This window comes from Chlorocebus sabaeus, chromosome 18, assembly GCF_047675955.1.
Source record: "Chlorocebus sabaeus isolate Y175 chromosome 18, mChlSab1.0.hap1, whole genome shotgun sequence".
In the NCBI taxonomy this organism is placed as follows: Eukaryota; Metazoa; Chordata; class Mammalia; order Primates; family Cercopithecidae; genus Chlorocebus; species Chlorocebus sabaeus.
The window spans coordinates 22,759,516-22,779,596 of record NC_132921.1 but is presented as its reverse complement, the minus strand read 5'-3'; the positions used below and the strand labels follow the sequence as shown (position 1 = coordinate 22,779,596).

At 43.0% G+C, this 20,081-nt stretch overlaps 1 protein-coding gene across 6 annotated transcripts in view; it reads right to left on the bottom strand.

Annotated features, from left to right (window-relative positions):
• The window catches only part of ATP8B1 (ATPase phospholipid transporting 8B1), a 158,347-nt gene that overhangs the window by 45,888 nt on the left and 92,378 nt on the right, over window positions 1–20,081 (bottom strand). For 3 of the 6 annotated variants that reach the window (XM_008013974.3, XM_008013973.3, XM_008013975.3), the window contains exons 3-12: window positions 16,856–16,953; window positions 14,891–15,004; window positions 11,285–11,383; window positions 11,109–11,170; window positions 8,177–8,249; window positions 8,000–8,070; window positions 5,523–5,605; window positions 5,244–5,402; window positions 4,646–4,734; window positions 1,890–2,080 (exon numbers count right to left, since the gene is read on the bottom strand). In XM_008013974.3, coding sequence (XP_008012165.3) covers window positions 1,890–2,080; window positions 4,646–4,734; window positions 5,244–5,402; window positions 5,523–5,605; window positions 8,000–8,070; window positions 8,177–8,249; window positions 11,109–11,170; window positions 11,285–11,383; window positions 14,891–15,004; window positions 16,856–16,953 — 1,039 coding nt within the window. The remainder of the gene's footprint in view (window positions 1–1,889; window positions 2,081–4,645; window positions 4,735–5,243; window positions 5,403–5,522; window positions 5,606–7,999; window positions 8,071–8,176; window positions 8,250–11,108; window positions 11,171–11,284; window positions 11,384–14,890; window positions 15,005–16,855; window positions 16,954–20,081) is intronic. The other 3 variants (XM_008013976.3, XM_073006277.1, XM_073006276.1) reach the window with 3 other exon arrangements.

Genomic DNA, 20,081 nt, shown 5'->3' with positions numbered 1-20,081 from the left:
GGCTGAGGTAGCGGAATCACTTGAACCCGGCAGGCGGAGGTTGCAGTGAGCTGAGATCGTGCTACAGCATTCCAGCCTGGGAAACAGAGCAAGACTCTGTCTCAAAACAAAACAAACAACAAACAAACAAAAATCAAAGCAAAGCAAGGTAAGGAGATATGAAGATCTCCATGAAGGAGAAGTGGTCAGAAACAGAATGAGTCAGGAAAGGCCATGGTAATAAGGTGTTGTCTGAGTAGAAGCCTTTTTAGTGAAAGGGGAGCAGATAGATACCTACATAAGGATGCTCCTGGCAGAGAAAAGAGCGGGTACAAAGGCCCTGTGGCAGGAAGAGTATCAAGGGGCCAGAGTGGCAGAAGCACAGGGAGGTGGGCTGAGATGCAAAAGGTACGGGCAGAGTGGAAGGCTGAGCACCAGATCACACTTGGGGCCTTGCGGGGTGGGTTTATTCTGAATGAGGGTTGAAGTCAAAGCAGAGATACTATCTGGAAGAACTTGCTCCAGCATGTTTTCAAAGGACCTTTATCTCCAAGAAAATAAAGAAATCATATTTGTCACGTGACATATCTTTATACAAAATTACGTATACAGTTTCTTTTATAATACACATCGATAGTTTTAGGCAAAATTATCTGTGTAACAGTTCCCCTGACAAAGGTAACACTCATCTCAGTTTTTCTCAAAGTAGCCGTGGAACAGATGGCTGCCCCAGGGCTTTCCTTCATGTTAGAAGAACAACAGTAACTACATGTAATCAAATTAAAAGTAAAGCAAATGCACATATAATGACACTAAAACAAAATAAATGCCTCTAATTATAGGTGTGTATGTGATCCCTATGTCTCTGGGCTATTCTTTATCAGAACTAAGAATGAACTCTGGCTGCTGGGTTTATTCCAAAGCACTAACCCTCCCAAAAAGCTCTCAAAGTCAGTTTGGCCAAGGGCAGTGAACTTTCCTATTAAAAACAGAAAAATCCCGGGCGTGGTGACTCATGCCTGTAATCCCAGCACTTTGGGAGGCGAGGTGGGCAGGTCACCTGAGGTCAGGAGTTCAAGACCAGCCTGGCCAACTTGGTGAAACCCATCTCTACTAAAAATACAAAAAAAGTAGCCAGGCATGGTGGCGGGCACCTGTGATCCCAGCTACTCAGGAGGCTGAGGCAGGAGAATCGCTTGAACCCAGGAGGTGGAAGTTGCAGTGAGCCAAGATCATGCCATTGCACTCCTGCCTGGGCAACAAGAGTGAAACTCCATCTCAAAAAAAAAAAAAAGTAAAAGTGAAAAATTAAGAAATATCACCAAATCAGCTGCTTACCACTTATCAGAGATATATGCCCCTGACTTGGTTGGTGTGATTGAGATTTGAGATGAAAAGAGAACATTTTGAGAGGTTGATGAAGGACAGGAAATTTCTTTCCTACCAGGAGGTAGTGGCCAGAAAGCACAAGTTCTCCACCTTAGGTGTGGCAGATGATAATAAGGAAGGCTCAGATAAGAGGTGAGGACCATTTTCGAAAGGGAAAACTAAGTTTTTCCATCACATGCTAAATCTTCCCCTCCTCCCAGGTTCTTTCTGAAGTCTGGGCTTTGGAACCCGGTGTGAAGGGAACCTCACTAATAAGACAATGACTACAGGAGTATCAATCGATCTTTGAAATTCCCTAGCCTTATCTGCAAACAGGATGAGATAAAAGGTGCCTGGCACAGAGTGGATACTCAAATGTTAATTTCCTTTTCGTCTCTTACCCTCAGTTCTGAAATGAATGAGATTTTCTTACCTGTTCTTTGTGACCTTTGAAACAATGATTGTTAGAAATGAAGGCACTACGTTGGGAGAAGGTACAACATTCTTCCACTAAAGCAAAATGCCAGAGAGGACAGCCTTACCTGACATAGAGAGAGATGGGTACCATGGTATTGAGAACAATGATATAGCCCCAGAAATTGAGGAATCCACGGTAGGAGGGTGTATCGTCTTCTCCATCATAGAGGTACCAAGAGTAATTGCCCACTTGTGCTTCCCAATAAGCATGGCCGATGGCAAGACCAGCAGAAAGCAGACTAAGAACAACAAAGATCTAGAAGACAGAAAACATTTAAATGCATTCTGAAGATGGATTTCCAACCTCTTGCATTTCCTAGATGCTAATTAACTTACTCAATACTTCATATGTTTGAGAATTTAGTAGTCTGTAAAAATAATATATGTCAAATAAAAACAGCGCCAACATAACGCTTTGAAAGTCTATTTGATTGCTACGATTGACTGATGTATCCTACATCTCCCACAGAAGGTGAGGTTTTGTTCCCAAAATTCTCTTTCAAAAGAGAAGGTGGTGTCTTATATTCAAATCCTTGAAGAGTCTTATATTATAGGGCATTCTCTCAATTATGTTTACTTTGAACAATAACATACTGTTTGGGGAAGATACTTAGCATGAAACAACTTCCAACAAGGCTGAATTGGAAAACTGGAATGCTTATAGAAAATATTCAACAGATTTTTTTAAAGACAGTCTCACTGTATCGCCCAGGCTGGAGTGCAGTGGTGCCACTGTGGCTCACTACAACCTCCGCCTCCCTGGTTCAAACAATTCTCATGCCTCAGCCTCCTGAGTGGCTGGGATTACAGGCACGCACCACCATGCCTGGCTAATTTTTGTCTTTTTAGTAGAGATGAGTTTCACCATGTTGGTCAGGCTGGTCTGGAACTCCTGGCCTCAAGTGATTTGCCTGCCTCAGTCTCCCAAATTGCTGGGATTACAGGTGGCCCTCGCCCAACCAGAATTTTTTTTCAGGGTAACAAAATTTCACCTATATTTGGGCCATTATTCCTTAAGGTGTAATGTCACAAGTATTGCATAACATTGTAAAATAAGATCACTTAAGAAGCAATATGATAAGTATTATGTTGTAGAAGTTATGAGCATATATTTATGGAAGGAATAAAAAGTCAACTCTGCTAGTGGTACTCAGAGATTCGCAAGTGGGAATAAAATTCCAGAGACAAATTTAAATTTCTGAACACAGACTCCAAAAGTGCTATATCTCACAACTTTGTCATGGAAATAGCAGAGTGCCAACAGGTTTTTGACAGTGCCGCACTCATAACCACAACCATGACACCAGCGATGACTGTGAAAAGTTCAAATACAATTCTCATGAAACGAGAAAGCAGGGGAAAATGTTTCTTAAATTATTATTTTTATCTGATTTTAAATATGTATATGCAATCAAAGAGTAAGTATTAGAAGTATGCATTCAAATTGAACTAAATACTTGAAAAAATTTTCGTTGGGAAATAGAAGGAGTGCTTAATATTTGGGGTCACCACATGGGCAGAAAAGAGCGAACATAGCAGGTCTGAGACTGCTTCCTCCGAAGCCTGCTTGCAAGGTTTGCCCTGGGCTGGTATCTGGTAACTTAGATGTTTGGAGGATTTCCCGGTTATTTTTTATTCTCTGATGAGAATAGCTCATGGGCTTCGTGCAGTGGCTCATGCTCGTAATCCCAGCACTTTGGGAGGCCGAGGCGGGCAGATCACTTGAGGTCAGGGGTTCGAGACCAGCCTGGCCAACATGGTGAAACCCCATCTCTACCAAAAATACAAAAATTAGCCAGGTGGGGTGGCGGCTGCCTGTAATCCCAGCTACTTGGGAGACTGAGGCAGGAGAGTCACTTGAACCTGGGAGGCGGAGAGTGTAGTGAACCAAGATCATGCCATTGCACTCTAGCCTGGGCAGATGGGCGAAACTCCATCTCAAAAAAAAAAAAAAAAAAAAAAAAAAAAGAATAACTCATGATGCCTAACTGTGCAAACAGCATGGTTTATGCTGACCACCTGTATTCTTTTGGGGAGTCTAGAGTTTTTTTGTTAAAAACCCTTGACACCGAGTCTCTCATGGGTTTCCTTGGTATAGACAACATTTCACTTGTGGTGTCATTAATTGCTGCTAGGAGAATTAAGTGCCTATTGTGTGTGTGGCTTGGTGGGGAGTGCGGGCGGGATGGCAGACTTTTGGAAGCTTGCGCCTGGTTTCCTTTGCACTTTGCTCCATGAGCCTCTGGCTGATCTTGCTCTGTGTCCTTTTGTTGTAATAAGTCACAGCTGTGAATACAATGATGTGCTGGGGCCTATGAGTCCTTCCAGTGAATCATCAAACCTGGGAGTGATCTTGGGGGTCCTCGACATACTTTATTTTAAGCCTTGCCTTGTATTTGGAGCTATACAGTAGACATTGTGGGGTGGGGGGGCCGGGGGAGGTTTGCTTCTAAGAGAACTGCCTCTATGGGAAAGTAACAGCAATGAAACCAACCCTACACTGATTTCAGGAGTCCAGCTTCACTAATTTATCTAGGGCTTCCGGGTTTTCCAGTTCCCGTCATCAAAGCACTCAGGGCACCCTACAACTGAAATTTCCCTTCCCAAGGGGATTCTCCTGTTAAAAGTGTGGCATTTCTGAGAAAAATGAGGTGTTTTTGAGAAAAATCCCTTCTTCCTGCATTTGAAGCTTGGAGTGCCCAAGAATTTTTCTGTTCCACCTAAAGAGGTAAGATTTCTTTGTATTAGAAAAACATATAATAATATTAGCACAAAAGACAGCAATCTAGATGACAGATCTACTGAGATGAAAAATAAATACCGTGTAAACCATGTAGTTCATCAAGTAATCAATTTTAGTTCTTTTAAATCTGGTTTTCCCACTATTCTTCATTATTTTAGTGTCAGCACCTGAAAATGGAAATGTCAATGTAATTATCAATTGGGAAAAAAATCAATTCACTGGCTCACCAATTAAATCACTGGTCTTGGCCAGGCATGGTGGTTTACGCCTGTAATCCCAGCACTTTTAGAGGCTGAGGTGGACGGATCACCTGAGGTCAGGGGTTCGAGGCCAGCCTGGCCAACATGGCAAACCCTGTCTCTACTAAAAATACAAAAATTAGCCGGGCATGGTAGCACATGCCTATAATCCCAGCTACTCTGGAGGCTGAGACAGGAGAATCACTTGAACCCAGGAGGCAGAGGTTGCAGTGAGCTGAGATTGCACTACTGCACTCCAGCCTGGGCTACAGAGTCAGACTCTGTCTCCAAAAAAAAAAAAAAAAGGAATAGCTCACGAGCTCACGATGCTATTACTCTTCTTTTGGTTTTGATGGAGAAAGGACAGAAAAGCAATCCCCTCCTTTAAGTCTTTAAAGATCATAGCTGATTAATTTCCCAAGAAACTCTGAAAGTACCTGCAAAAATGACTAAGCCATGGCAGAAATCGGTGTTCCTAATTACACAGCCACGTAACAAAATTTTATCAGCATCCAAAGGAAAACTTTTGTTTCTCCAAAATAGTGTTCCCGTAAACTTATCTAGTCGGTTATTGGGTTCTTCACATTCAACAAAACCTTTTAAAAATATAAGATTCACATAATTAATCACATACAAAACTCTTTCTGCTGTTAATCAATAGGAATTGAACCAAGCAACTAAAATTTGAAGCAAAGTAAGACATGTTTTGTACAAACCATCAAATGTTGCCAACATATCTTCTCTTTGGAGGTACTGGTCTGTGATTTCAAGTGACATCTTAAATTTTAAATTGGTTTCTCTAAAGGAAGGGGGAAAAATAAATGAATTAAATGAACAAATTTTCGAGTTCAAAATGGATGTTAATCATCCAAAGTTACATTAGCTGTATCTGGACATGAAGGCTAAATAATTAGCTGTTTCTATTTTCAAACTCTGTTCACCTTGGAATTTCAGGCTTGGATAAGGTTATGCCCTGAACTAGAGAACATTTCCGACCTTGGGAAATGTTGGTTCCCTTCACTGTTTGTTGTTGTGAAGGTTAGCACAGAGGTGCCCACAAACATCCTTCTCACTGACTTGACCTTTACCACCAGCTGGGACTACCAAAGGGCTCTTTGAAAAGGTAGCGTCTAATATTTAATCATATTAAGATGATTCTATAACATGTATTTGTTACAGAAATTCTGTTTCGCCTCTGGCAGATTCTTTTCCAGAGTGAATAACTGGATCACATGTTTTTGAAAAAAATTTCATTTGGAAAAGGAGGTGGTAGCTTTACTCCCAATTGCCCCACCATAGCGCAAGGTAAGGTCGTGGGTGAGCACAAGGGCAGGCTGGGGACAGGGTGAGGCTGCCTTCTCATGACTGATGGCTTTATATAGGATTCAGGAACACTCAGGAATTTCCATAGACTAGGTAAGTTCATTCTCAACCTCACCATTCTGTTCTGACAGGGCATGTTAGGATCTTATGTCTTTGTAAAGCTTTAGAATCTCTCATGGAAATAATAGCAGTTTTATAGTTCAGAATAAACAGTCAGTTGGGCGCAGTGGCTCATGCCTGTAATCCCAGCACTTTGGGAGGCAGAGGCAGGCAGATCACTTGAGGTCAGGAGTTTGAGACCAACCTGACAACACAAAACTCCATCAGGCAACTGCCTGTACTCCAATTTGGGTATAGCCTCAAGGCCTTAAAGGGAATGCAGTGTCTTTGTCAGTTAAGTCTTTACAATTAAGAAGTGGTTAATTGGTTTTTAACCAATTAGCCTTTACAATTAAGAAGTGGTTAATTGGTTTTAAGTTTTTCTCAAAAAAAAAAAAAAAGTGTGATAGATTTCCAACAGTCAATTGACTGATCTATGAAGCAAAGACAGCCCTAGTTTTTTGTTTTTTGTTTTTTTTTAAATTGAGACGGAGTCTCTCTCTGTTGCCCAGGCTGGAGTGCAGTGGCGCGATCTCGGCTCACTGCAAGCTCCGCCTCCCGGGTTCACGCCATTCTCCTGCCTCAGCCTCCAGAGTAGCTGGGAGTACAGGCGCCCGCCACCATGCCTGGCTAATTTTTTGTATTTTTAGTAGAGACGGGGTTTCAGTGTGTTAGCCAAGATGGTCTCGATCTCCTGACCTCATGATCTGCCCGCCTCAGCCTCCCAAAGTGCTGGGATAACAGGTGTGAGCCACCGCGCCCGGCCAGCCCTAGTTTTCAGTCTCATGATTTTGGCTCTCTGTAAAGCAGTGTATGCATATCTGGAGCATGAGGCACGAGGAGCAGAGGGAGCAATGTCCCGACTCTGCCACTCACTGTGTGACCTTGGGCAGGCTGCTGCACCTCCCTGGGCCTCCGATTCCTCATGGGTAATACAGACCAGTAATATGCATCTCACATGGTCATTTAGAGGATTAGATGAGCTAATATGTAAAGTGCCTGCAACCTCGTGAGCACTCAATAAATGCCTTGAAAACTGGTCAGAAAACTGGTCAAAAACAGAACTTTATTCTCTTTTAAATGATAGCATAGTAACCAAAACCATCACAAGAATTCAGAATTGCCTATTGAGGCCAGGTGCAGTGGCTCTCCGCTGTAATCCCAGCACTTTGGCAGGCCGAGACAGGCAGATCACTTGAGATCAGGAGTTCGAGACCAGCCTGGCTAACATGGTGAAACCCCATCTCTACTAAAAATACAAAAATTAGCTGGGTGTGGGGGCTGGCGCCTGTAATCTCAGTTACTCAAGAGGCTGAGGCAGGAGAATTGTTTGAACCCAGCGGGTGTGGAGGTTGCAGTGAGCTGAGATACCTCCACTACACTCCAACCTGCGCAACAGAGTGAGACTCTGTCTCAAAAATAAATAAATAAATTGCCTATTGGTAAAGACTTTAAAAATCTGTTCCTTTCTCTGACACAGATAATAACCTCAGTATTATTCATATCTGTCTGGACACTGCTCAGCAGTTGATAAAGGGCTCAGACAGATATGCGCCTGTCTGATTCTTTTACCTTCCCTGAGAGGTGGTGCAAGGCAGGTAGGTAGAGCTCTGCTTCACAGAGGGGCAAAGGTGAGATCGGTAGGGACAGGCAGCAGGTGGCAGAGGCAACGCCAGATACCAATCCCTCTGGTCCAGAATGCTCCGATTTCAATGGAATGAATGTGCCTTCAAAGGCCAGCTTTAAATGAGGCCCACTGAGACACACTTACCCGTCCAGTTCTGCTGTTTCCACATAGCAGAGGCTGTTAGGCTCAGAGCTAGACAGCAGGAGAATGTCAGCCTGTCCAAAAGAAAACACACCGATAACACCGAGACCCTGAGGGAGAAGCCGAGCGCAGGGGCTGGGGGAGAACAAGAAACGAGAGAAGCAGAAGTTGGTCGCTTACTGGAACAAAATCATTTTTTTTCAGACGAATGACGTCTCCAACTTGAATGTCTTTCCATTTGGCAACTTTGAACCTAAGGATTAAAAATAATGAGGATTTATTGAAATTTTAAGTTACAGGCAAGGGAATTACTATTCTTTCTGGATGTTACAGATTCTGGAAAATGTGTAAGTCACAGAGAAAATGATAAAATTTTGCTTTTTAATGACGTAAACATATTAAGTGGGCATGAAAATCGTATTGACCTCTGAAGGAAGCAATGATGATGACTTTGATATGCTCTTTCCCTCTACGTCATGTAAGGAAGAGTTTATGGGGGCCACTTATGTGTGTGGCAGGGAAATACTTGCCACCACCTTTTGTTTTTGCTTATGTCCAACTCGCCTCCCTGCTGTGTTCCTTCTCAGTGACCCATCACTTGCTCTGTGCTGGTCCCAGGACAGGAGCACCTACGTTATGGCACCCACGTGGGCCTGCCAGAGTCTTCGTGGGGGCTTCAGAGCTTGCCTACTCTCTATTGTTTAAATTATCTTTATTATTTATTAATTATTATTATTATTTTTTACTGAGACAGAGTCTCGCTCTGTTGCCCAGGCTGGAGTGCAGTGGCACGATCTCAGCTCACTGCAACCAGTGGCACGATCTCAGCTCACTGCAACTTCTGCCTTCTGGGGTTCAAGAGATTCCCCTGCCTCAGGCTCCCGAGTAGCTGCGACTACAGGCACGTGCCACCACGCCTGACTAATTTTTGTATTTTTAGCAGAGATGGGTTTTTACCATGTTGGCCAGGCTGGTCTCGAACTCCTGACCTCAGGTGATCAACACAGCTGGGCCTCCCAAAGTGCTGGGATTAGAGGCATGAGCCACCTCACCTGGCCTGTTAACTTCTTAATTGTAAAGCCTTAACTGGCAAAGACACTGCATTCCCTTTAAGGCCCCGAGGCTATACACAAATTGGATTATGGTCAGTTGTCTAATGGAGCTTTGTATTGTCAGCACAACTTGTGTTTACACAACTCCTTCAGCCTCCCTAGCACATCATCTTCAGGGCTTTGCTCAGTCTTGACATCTTTCCCCACATTCCCTTGCTAAAGTGACTTTTGCTTTCCCCGAACTGTCAGAGCATTTTGTTTGTATCGTTTTTTATTCTGATATGGATTTTATTAGAATGATGTGTGTAGGTGTCTCATCTTCTGTCTTGAACTGTAAGTTTTTCAAGGATACTGTCCTGCCTCCAACATGCAGAAAGTGCTCCATAAGTGTTTGTTAATTTAATGTAGTCAACTGTAACGAAAGCACCAACTCAGCGATCAGTAATGAGTTGTTTTTTGAGCAAGAGCCTCCAGGCAGAACTGCAAATTCAAGTGCTAAAAATAGTAACTAAGGCCTAATTCCAAGACTTTTTATGTGTCAACACTGAGGAAAATAACCTGACTTACAGCCGTACTTCCACCCTGTATAATTCAAATATAGACTATACCAAGCTATAAATATGTTTAGGTGGCTTTTTTTCCCTTGCAAATAAAAAAATTATGTTCCAAAGTTACCTTTCAAGTGTCAAAAGACAAAATCACAACAATCTAAAGATCTTAATTGGCTTTGTTTACAATTCTAGGATTAGGAAACACTTCATTCAGTAAAACAGAGTAAGTGTCCCAGTGAGCCTAGCAGAAGAGGTTGTTGTTGTTAAGACAGGAGTCTCACTAAGTTGGCCAGGCTGGCCTCGAAGTCCTGGCCTCAAGTGATCCTCCTGCCTTGGCCTCCCAAAGTACTGAGATTACAGGTGTGAGCCACCGTGCCTGGCCAGCCCATATGTTTAGCCTGTACCATAGCTACTACACTGGTAAAGAGGAGCTCTGGGTTGCCTTGAATTGGAAGTCTAGGGTGCATGTCTGGCAGGGCCATGGCTTGAGCAGCCCTTGCAGTGGGGTCACAATTCTAACAGAATTGCCTCCAATATTTCAGTATTCAGAATTGCCTTCTAATAGCCCTGCCAAGAAGGTGCAGGCCTATCCATTTGTCATTTCAGACTTACATGCAAATTTCTATTTTAAAATTTCAGAAATATTGAAATGTAAAACATCTACAATTTCGTTTTTTGAAAGATAAGCCAATTTTTTTTTAAATCCTGGAGTTAAGAATTGTATACTAAATTCTTGTGACATTAGGGGAACTGGGGCATAAACATATATTAAAAATGTATTTTAAATCTCCAGGTCATTTTTGGCCATAAATGAATGGCAGATAAACATACAGTGATTAGATGTCTGCCTCCAAATAAATTAATTTTATTATTATAGTAGGTTCATTATGTCCACTGGGTATATCGTTTGTATATGTGAAAATCTTTAAAACAATATCATAGTTTAAAACTTTTAAAAGTGTTGATATGTTAAAAATTTTAATGAATATTTCCTATGGAATTTAGTACCCAAAGTAGTCATCTTTTTATCTATTTTTATCACTATCCTTATTAGATATATTACAACAGGGGTACATACTCATTAAAAAGATAATTTAAGGCCAGGTGTGGTGCCTTATGCCTGTAATCCCAACATTTTGGGAGATTGAGGAGGGCAGATAACTTGAGGTCAGGAGTTTGAGACCAGCCTGGCCAATGTGGTGAAATCCCGTCTCTACTAAAAGTACAAAAATTAGCTGAGTGTGGTGGTGCACGCCTGTAATTCCATCTACTCGGGAGGCTGAGGCAGGAAAATTGCTTGAACCTGGGAGCTAGAGTTTGCAGTGAACCAAGATCGCGCTGCTGCACTCCAGCCTGGGCGACAGAGCGAGACTCTATCTTGGGAAAAAAAAAAAAAGTTAGTGTACTAATAGCCTTCTACATTGTAATAATTATCTCTGAATATGTTTCTAGGCAGAATTGTGCATTACATCCTCGAAACTCAGTTACTAATTAAAGAAGACACAGTACCTGCCATCCTTAATGACTTCACACGTCCTATTGTTGATTTCCTTATCCATTTTATGGCGAGCCTTGAGAAGGAAGATGGGGAAATGCTGTTTTAAACATCTCAATACAGAAGGAAGGCATGAGAACTTAAAGTCAATTCAAAGCAATGAGTAGAAGGTTGTATGAGAAATCCTCACCACATCATCCACCAGGTCTTTGATTGCGGTGACGCCCAGCACCAGAAGCAGGGGCACTAGTGTGGTGTACCAAGCCAGGGTAGAGATTTGAGGAATTGCCTAAAAGAATAAAAGGGCTTATGTGTGTGTCCATGAAGGCATATGAGGCTTACAGGTAACTTATTGCTAATTCTAAGCTTGCTAATTCCAAGTCTCATCTCCGTCATCACATAAGTCTACATCCTGCAGAGTGTGTAGGAAAGACTCTTAAAGCATCTGGACAACCTCCTTCTAGTGGTTCTCTCTAGCTTCTGGACACCTGGAACAGAGCCTAGAGGGCAGTGGCTCCTGAAATCATCTCATTGCGACCTTAACTGGACACCAAGGAAGTTTTGTATCATGATACCTAAAAGAGAGTTGCTCTAAATTTTTTGTGAAAATCATATTTAACTGGGGGCGAGGGGGTAGGAGTGGCAAAGGAGAAGTCTCATCTTAACTTTTTTTTTTGAGGTGGAGTCTCCCTCTGTCACCCAGGCTGGAGTGTAGTGGCACAATTTTGGCTCACTGAAACCTCCACCTCCCAGGTTCAAGTGATTCTCCTGCCTCAGCCTCCTGAACAGCTAGGATTACAGGTGTGTGCCACCACACTTGGCTAATTTTTTTGTATTTTTAGTAGAGATGGGTTTTCACCATGTTGGCCAGGTTGGTCTCGAACTCCTGACCTCAGGCAATCTTCCTGCCTCAGCCTCCCAAAGTGCTGGCATTACAGGTGTGAGCCACCGTGCCTGGCCAAAGTCATCTTAACTTTTAAGGAATGCATGCATAGTAGGTTCTGCACTGCAGGTTTCTCAGCCAGTGGTTTCTGAGGATCCCATGTTAGAGGCAAAGATGGCAGGGGGTACTAGCTGCCTCTGAAAGTGAGGGATTAGGGAGAGTATCTGTGAGGGCATTAGAAGAAAGTTCTTCCTTCATGATCATCACTATTGGCCTATCCAAGAAAGTGAGATGGCCTTACAAGAAGCCCTACCTCCATCAAGATAGCCTCTAAGTTTGAATAAAGATTGGGACACAAGTTTAATAAAGTTATTTCCTAACCATCCTCCTGATCAGTGGGCTATATAATGTAGTGGTTAAAATGACAGGCTTTGAAGTCAACTCCTAGATCCAAGGCTTAGTCAGCACTACCATTGATGGCTTATGGGACTTTGAGCAAGTTACTTTAGCTTACTAGGCCTCAGCTCTTCTCTGCAAAATGGAGGTCACGCCAGGCCTGACCTTCTAGACTAGAACAATTAAGTGTAGTGACAACACAAGTTAAGAAGCTACCTACGGCTATTACTGTTACCCTAATTTGGATTGCTGACCTTAAGAGAAGATAACTGGGCCAGATGTGGTGGTTCACGCCTGTAATCCCAACATTTTGGGAGGCCGAGGTGGGCAGATCACCTGAGATTGGAAGTTTGAGACCAGCCTGACCAACATAGAGAAATCCCGTCTCTACTAAAAATACAAAATTAGCCAGGTGTGGTGGCACATGCCGGTAATCCCAGCTACTCAGGAAGCTGAGACAGAAGAATGGCTTGAACTTGGGAGGCGGTGGTTGTGGTGAGCTGAGATCACACCATTGCACTCCAGGCTTGACAACAAAAGCGAAAGTCCATTTCAAAAAAAGAGAGAAGATAACTGGGGTACAGTTGGAAGACAGAAAGATCCTTCTTCCCATATCATGGTGAATATGTGAAACTCCTCTCCCCTGCTAGAAGAAAGTAAGGAAAAATGGCCTACTTCCTATAGAGCTGCACCTTAGAGTTTGCAGTGCTAACCTCTACACACAGCTGTCTAAGCATCTCCTTTGATAACAGGGCCATCCTTTACTATCTGACTTGCAGGTCTTTCAGTTTCCTAAATCATTGTGTATCCATTTCTCCTTAGCATCGCCTCTTCTTTTTCCCTCCTCTCCACGCATCCTCCATCCCCACCTAGACACACATTCTACCCCATTTTCATAAAACCTTAGAGGGTCAATCCCAGCAGGTGTAAGTTTTCCAAATCCAACGCTTGCTGTAAAGAATCTGATAAAGTACCAGGCACAGTGGCTCATGCCTGTAATCCCAGCACTTGGGGAGGCTGAGGCGGGTGGATTAACTGAAGTCAGGAGTCTGAGACTAGCCTGGTCAACATAGTGAAACCCTGTCTCTACTAAAGATACAAAAATTAGATGGACGTGGCGGCGGGCAACTGTGATCCCAGCTACTCGGGGGGCTGAGGCAGGAGAATCGCTTGAACCCAGGAGAAGGAGGAGGAGGTTGCAGTGAGCCAAGATGGTGCCACCGCACTCCAGCCTGGGCAACAAGAGCGAAAAAAATAAATAAAAGAGAATCTGGTGAAACCAGGTGTATAGTCTGGGCTTGAGCTTTGTAATCTGCACAGCAGACACTAAAGGTTGATTCTGGCGCTAACTAGTGTGTGTGGAGTTCCCTCGATTACAGTTAAACTCATGCTCTCTGGATAACTGGATCCTTTGCCACAATTAGGAAAAAAAAAAATTTAAGTAGGCCTTTTAAAATGTAAAAACAGTTCACAAAAATAACTTACTGAAATTTATGACCAAAATTTTAATAAAAAATCAACGATGTTTTTTGGGGGAAATTCAGCATGTAAATACAATAATAAAAGACAAGCACAAAAATAGGTTTAACGTTAAGGTGCAAATAATTTTACAAAGTAAGGATTTTATTTTATTTTATTTTTTGAGATGGAGTTTAGCTCTTGCTCTCCAAAGTGGAGTGCGATGGTGGGATCTCGGCTAACTGCAACCTCTGCCTCCTGGGTTCAAGCGCTTCTCTTGCCTCAGCCTCCTGAGTAGCTGGGATTACAGGCACGCACCATCATGCCTGGCTAATTTTTTGTATTTTTAGTAAAAACGGGGTTTCACCATGTTAGCCAGGCTGGTCTCGAGCTACTGACTTCAGGTGATCCACCCTCTTCAGCCTCCCAAAGTGTTGAGATTGCAGGGGTGAGCCACCACGCCCAGCCTTTTTTTTTTTTTTCTTCTTTTTTTGAGACAGTCTGGCTCTGTGGCCCAGGCTGGAATGCAATGGCATGATCTCGGCTCACTGCAACCGCCGCCTCCCAGCTTCGAGTGATTCTCCCACCTCAGCCTTCCAGGTAGCTGGGATTACAGGCATCTGCCATCATGCCCGGCTAATTTTTGTATTTTTGTAGATATGGGGTTTCACCATGTTGGCCAGGCTGGCCTCAAACTCCTCACCTGAGGTGATCCGCTCGCCTCGGCCTCCCAAAGTGCGGGGATTACAGGCGTAGGCCACCGCGCCTGGCTGGATTTTAGTTTTATTCACTTCAGGGATACCAGTTTTAACACCAATATCAGTATAACATGAAATTTTTAATAATACAGAATTAGAATAATATTTCCATTTGCTCCCTTTCCCTGTTCATATGGCACTGATTGAGCTGGTTCTGTGTGTGAGGCACTGTTCCTTTATATACAGAACCCTGATGCTAATATAAAACACTTTCAAGATTATTCGCATTATATGTGTCTACAGCTTAAATGTTATTGAGTCACTATAATTCAAACAGATTTAAGATAGCAAAAGGCATTACCTGTAAGATAAGAAGAACCAGGAAATATAAATTGGCTGCTCTCTTAAATTGCTCAAACAGATTCATTGGTATAAAGGTAAGTGCGTTGTACTTGTATGTTTTAATTGCATTATTCTGTTGGAAAAAATAAGAGTCATTCTAAATGATGCTGTATTTATCACAATGTATACACATCTGCAAAAATCACTAAGTCCCACAGCTTACAGTGACAAAGGAACATAATCTATCAGAAAGACATTGAGGATTTTGGCTGGGTGCGGTGGCTCATGCCTGTAATCCCAGCACTTTGGGAGACCGAGGTGGGTGGATCACTTGAGCCTAGGAGTTTGATACCAGCCTGGCCAACATGGTGAAACCCCATCTCTACTAAAAATACAAAAATTAGCCAGGCGTGGTGGTGCACACCTGTAGTCCCAGATACTTGGGAGGCTGAGGTAGGAGAATCACTTGAACCCGGGAGGCAGAGGTTGCAGATCGTCCCACTGCACTCCAGCCTGTGTGACAGAGTGAAACTCTGCCTTAAAAAAAAAAAAGGAAAGAAAAAAAGAAAAGAAAAGAAAAGATGCTGAGATTTCTTTTAAGCTTTTAATTCTAGCCAAGCAGCCAAGTCTCAAAATGACTACTTGGAGTCTTATGACAGAGGCAGTAAGAAGAAACATACATCAAACTGTGACCAAATAAATCATGCTGTCAGATTCCTTGACCCATTGGAGACTGTTAGAAAACAGGGTAAAGGTAGACAACAACATGGCAAAAGCCAGGAAAAGTGACGCTTTTATTTAAGTGAGGAGACAGAAGACCTACTACGTAAGAAAGAGCAAAAGGTACCGTAGTGGGTTGCACTGTGTCCTGCAAAAGATATGTTCAGGTCTTAACGCTAATACCTATGAATGGGATCTTATTTGGAAATAAGATCTTCGCAGAGATAATCAAGATGAAGTCAGACGTGATTAGGACAGGCTCTAATTTAATGAGGTGCTTATTCGGACTGGGGTCCCTATAAGAGGAAAGCTGCACACAGACACACACAGGAAGAGTGCCCCTTGAAGATGGAAGCAGAGATTGGGGTGACTTCATCTGTAAGCCAAGGAACTCCAAGGATTGCCAGTGGCCACCAGAAGCCAGGGGAGAGGCAGGGAACAGATTCTCCTGCAGAGGCTCCAGAAGGAGCCAACCCTACCAACACCGAGATTTCAGACTTTTGATCCCTGCATCGGGAGACAGTGAACTTCTGTTGTTTTAAGCCATCCAGTTGTGGTACTCCGTTATGGAAGCCCTTGGAACTAAAACACACATCTTACAACATTTAAGCCCATAGTTAATATTTATTATTATTATTATTATTATTATTATTATTGAGACAGGGTCTCACTCCTGTCACCTAAGCAGGAATGCAATGGCACAATCTCAGTTCACTGAAATCTCTGCCTCCTGGGCTCAAGCGATTCTCCTGCCTCAGCCTCCCGAGTAGCTGAGACCATGGGCACATGCCACCACGCCAGGCTAATTTCTGCAATTGACGTTTAATCTTTAAGCATTCTTTATCACATTCCAAAGGTAATAAGTATTTCTGAGTCGAAAATATGTTTAAAATCTCTAAATCCATTCCAGGCAGAGAAGGGGAAGATACGTTCTTAAGAGATTCCTTTGAAACCCATTACTTTCAAACAGGAGGCTTCTGTGCCGTCATTGTATATTTTTTCATAAAACATTTTTAGACAGCTTAAAATTTAAAAAAGAGAGACAATTTCAATCTATATAATTCTGTTTTGTTTCAAGTCACCCTCTACGCACCCCAAAGATAAACATCAATAAAAATGACATTCTATAGAAATAATAATGATTATCAATAGCCCCAGGCAGGTGGTTACATAGAAGGCAGGTGTAGCAAGAAGGTAGCAAGCACGCCAGCTACTGGAAAAAACTACATTTTAATAAAAACAATTCAGAAAGTTAACAACTCACCGCATATTTACTCTTCTTAATGCAAAAGAACTTTGTGTTCATAAAGTGAGGTTGTTCATGGTACTTGCGATCATTTGCTTTGACTTGCCATGTACATTCTTTTAAAAAAAGGGAGAGAAATTGGTAAGTAGCAAATTAACATGTTGTTATGAGTTGAATTGTGTCTTCCCCACATTCAAATGTTGAAGTCCTAAATCTCCATCCCTCAGAATGTGACCTTATTTGAGGAAACTGCTCACTGCAGATGTAATCAAATGAAAGTGAAGTCATTAGAGAGGACCCTAATTCAACATGACTGATACCTTTACAAAAAGGGAAATTTGGACACAGAGATAGACGGAAGACAATGTGAAGTCACAGGGAGAAAATGGCCATCTGCAAGCCAAGGAGAGAGGGCTAGAACAGACCTCTCCCTTGTAGCTCTCAGAAGAAATCGATCCTGCTGATATCTTGATGCCTAGAGGAAGGAATAAGCATGCCGCTGCTATGAAAGCTGAGGCAAGCATACTATAAATCAGGAAGAAAATGAGGAAGCAGGCCGGGCACAGTGGCTCACGCCTGTAATCCCAGCACTTTGGGAGGCCAGGGCGGGTGGATCACGAGGTCAGGAGTTCAAGACCAGCCTGGCCAAGATGATGAAACCCTGTCTCTACTAAAAATACAAAAATTAGCCGGGTGCAGTGGTGGGCACCTGTAATCCCATCTCCTCAGGTGGCTGGGACAGGAGAATTGTTAGAACCCGAGAAGTGGAGGTTGCAGTGAGCTCAGATTGCACCACTGCACTCTAGCCTGGGCAACAGAGCAAGACTCCATTTCAAAAAAAATAGAAAAGAAAGAAAATGAGGAAGCACCTCTTTGGCGTCAAGTTCTCCATGAACATGCATGCTGGATGAAGCTCCCTTGAGTGACGCACATAATGGAGTGAACTAGGTTTTGACGAATCCCCACCAAATTGGCAGAGAGGAGAAATGATTGATGGATGTGGCACAACTATTTGTGGAGATAGGAATATATTCAAAGACACTTGAAAGTAAAAAATTACAAAAATATCAGTCTTAACAACTATAATAATAAAAATATATACTTTTGAAAATATTATATTTCACTTTTAAAATAATGTATTATCCTTTTTTTTTTTTCCTTTGAGACAGTCTCACTCTGTCACCCAGACTGGAGTGCAGTGCGTGATCTCGGCTCACCGCAACCTCTGCCTCCCCGGTTCAAGCGATTCTTCTGCCTCAGCCTCCTGAGTAGCTGGGATTACAGGTGCCTGCCACCACACCTGGCTAATGTTTGTATTTTTAGTGGAGACGGGGTTTCACCATATTGGCCAGTCTGGTCTCGAACTTCTAACCTGGTGATCCGCCCGCCTTGGCCTCCCAAAGTGCTGGGATTACAGGCATGAGCCAGGGATTACAGGCGTGAGCCACTGTGCCCAGCAAAATGATGTATTTTCTAGACTCCTACTCCAAAGGAAATACAGACAATATGGCAAGAGTAACAAGTGTAGGCCAAGCATGGTGGCTAACGCCTGTAATCTTAACACTTTGGGAGGCCGAGGAGGGTGGATCACTTGGGGTCAGGCATTCAAAACCAGCCTGGCCAACACAGTGAAACCCCATCTCTACTAAAAACACAAAAAATTAGTGGGGTGTGGTGGTGCATGCCTATAATCCCAGCTACTTGGAAGGCTGAGGCAGGAGAATCTCTTGAACCTGGGAGGCAGAGGTTGCAGTGAGCCGAGATAGTGCCCCTGCACTCCAGCCTGGGTGACAGAGCGAGACTCTGTCTCAAAAAAAAAAGAAAGTAACAAGTGTAGACTATTGAGGAATGCAAATAGTTTACCTGATTGCCCGTTTTTTTTTTTTTTTTTTTTTTTTTTGAGACGGAGTCTTGCTCTGTCGCCCAGCCTGGAGTGCAGTGGCCGGATCTCAGCTCACTGCAAGCTCCACCTCCCGGGTTTACGCCATTCTCCTGCCTCAGCCTCCCGAGTAGCTGGGACTACAAGCGCCCACCACCGCGCCCGGCTAATTTTTTGTATTTTTTAGTAGAGACGGGGTTTCACCGTGTTAGCCAGGATGGTCTCCATCTCCCGACCTTATGATCCGCCCGTCTCGGCCTCCCAAAGTGCTGGGATTACAGGCTTGAGCCGCCGCGCCCGGCCTCTGATTGCTTTTTTAAAGCCACAATATCACTATTGAACATTTTTCTCGCATCATTTTGGCTGCCTTTCATCGGGTAATCATAACAGTTGTGTTATTACAAATGAAAATGTTCCTGGTATCTTTGTAGCTCAAGTGCAATCTTATCAAAAGGGAAAATAAAAATGGAAATATAAAGCCACTCGTAAGCACTGTAATCATGTATGCAATCAGAACAGTGCATTCCACTCAAAAAGGAGATCTCAAAGTAGGTAGGCAAGATCTTATATAAGGTACTCTTGAATCCATTCTATTTGGTGGTAATTTGCGAATGCAGGCACTTTTCATGGTTTACTTTAGCTCACAGATGACTTGTGACACATCCCAGCCACCAGTGTTCTAGAACACTGTTCAGAACCACTGTTCCAAATTTCAGGAAGGCTGAGAAGAACAACAGACAAGATTCTTCAAGAAGACAGAAAAGGCCAATAAGGGATTTTTTAAAAGTCAATTTTAGAAATACTCAAGCAGAAAGAAGAAACTGCCCTGTTAAGGAGCTGGACATAAACAGCTTTCCCACCCTGCCTCTGGTCCATCCCCCTTGTGGCTCTGTAAATTGGCTTCATAATTAAGCCATCAGCTGGTGGTGGCTCCGACTGGTCCCAGCGCTATACCCTCATCCCTGGCCAATTTTGATTTGGATGATTCAGACAGAGAGGCTGGCATCTGACCTCGAGTAGGAGCAGTGAGGGGTTACCAGAAATGACCTTGATCTCTTAATTTTATGCTTCTGCCAATACTGTGGGGAGCCTGGAGAAAGTAACCAGTATGTCTTTGTCTGCAACTGAACCACAAACACGCTTTTACTCAATTTTAGAAATCTGACTGCAGTCAAGTAATCAATAACCCTATTTCCAGTTAAAGATCCTTGTTTGGCCTAATTCAGACAAATCAGGGGACAAAGAAATTGATGTCTACTCGGTTCATCTATGAGTTTAGGCTAATTGCTTGAGCTGTATTTCAATGAGATACCATGAAAGTATGAAAACAGAGTTCTGTGGACAAACACACTTGCAGAAGACAGC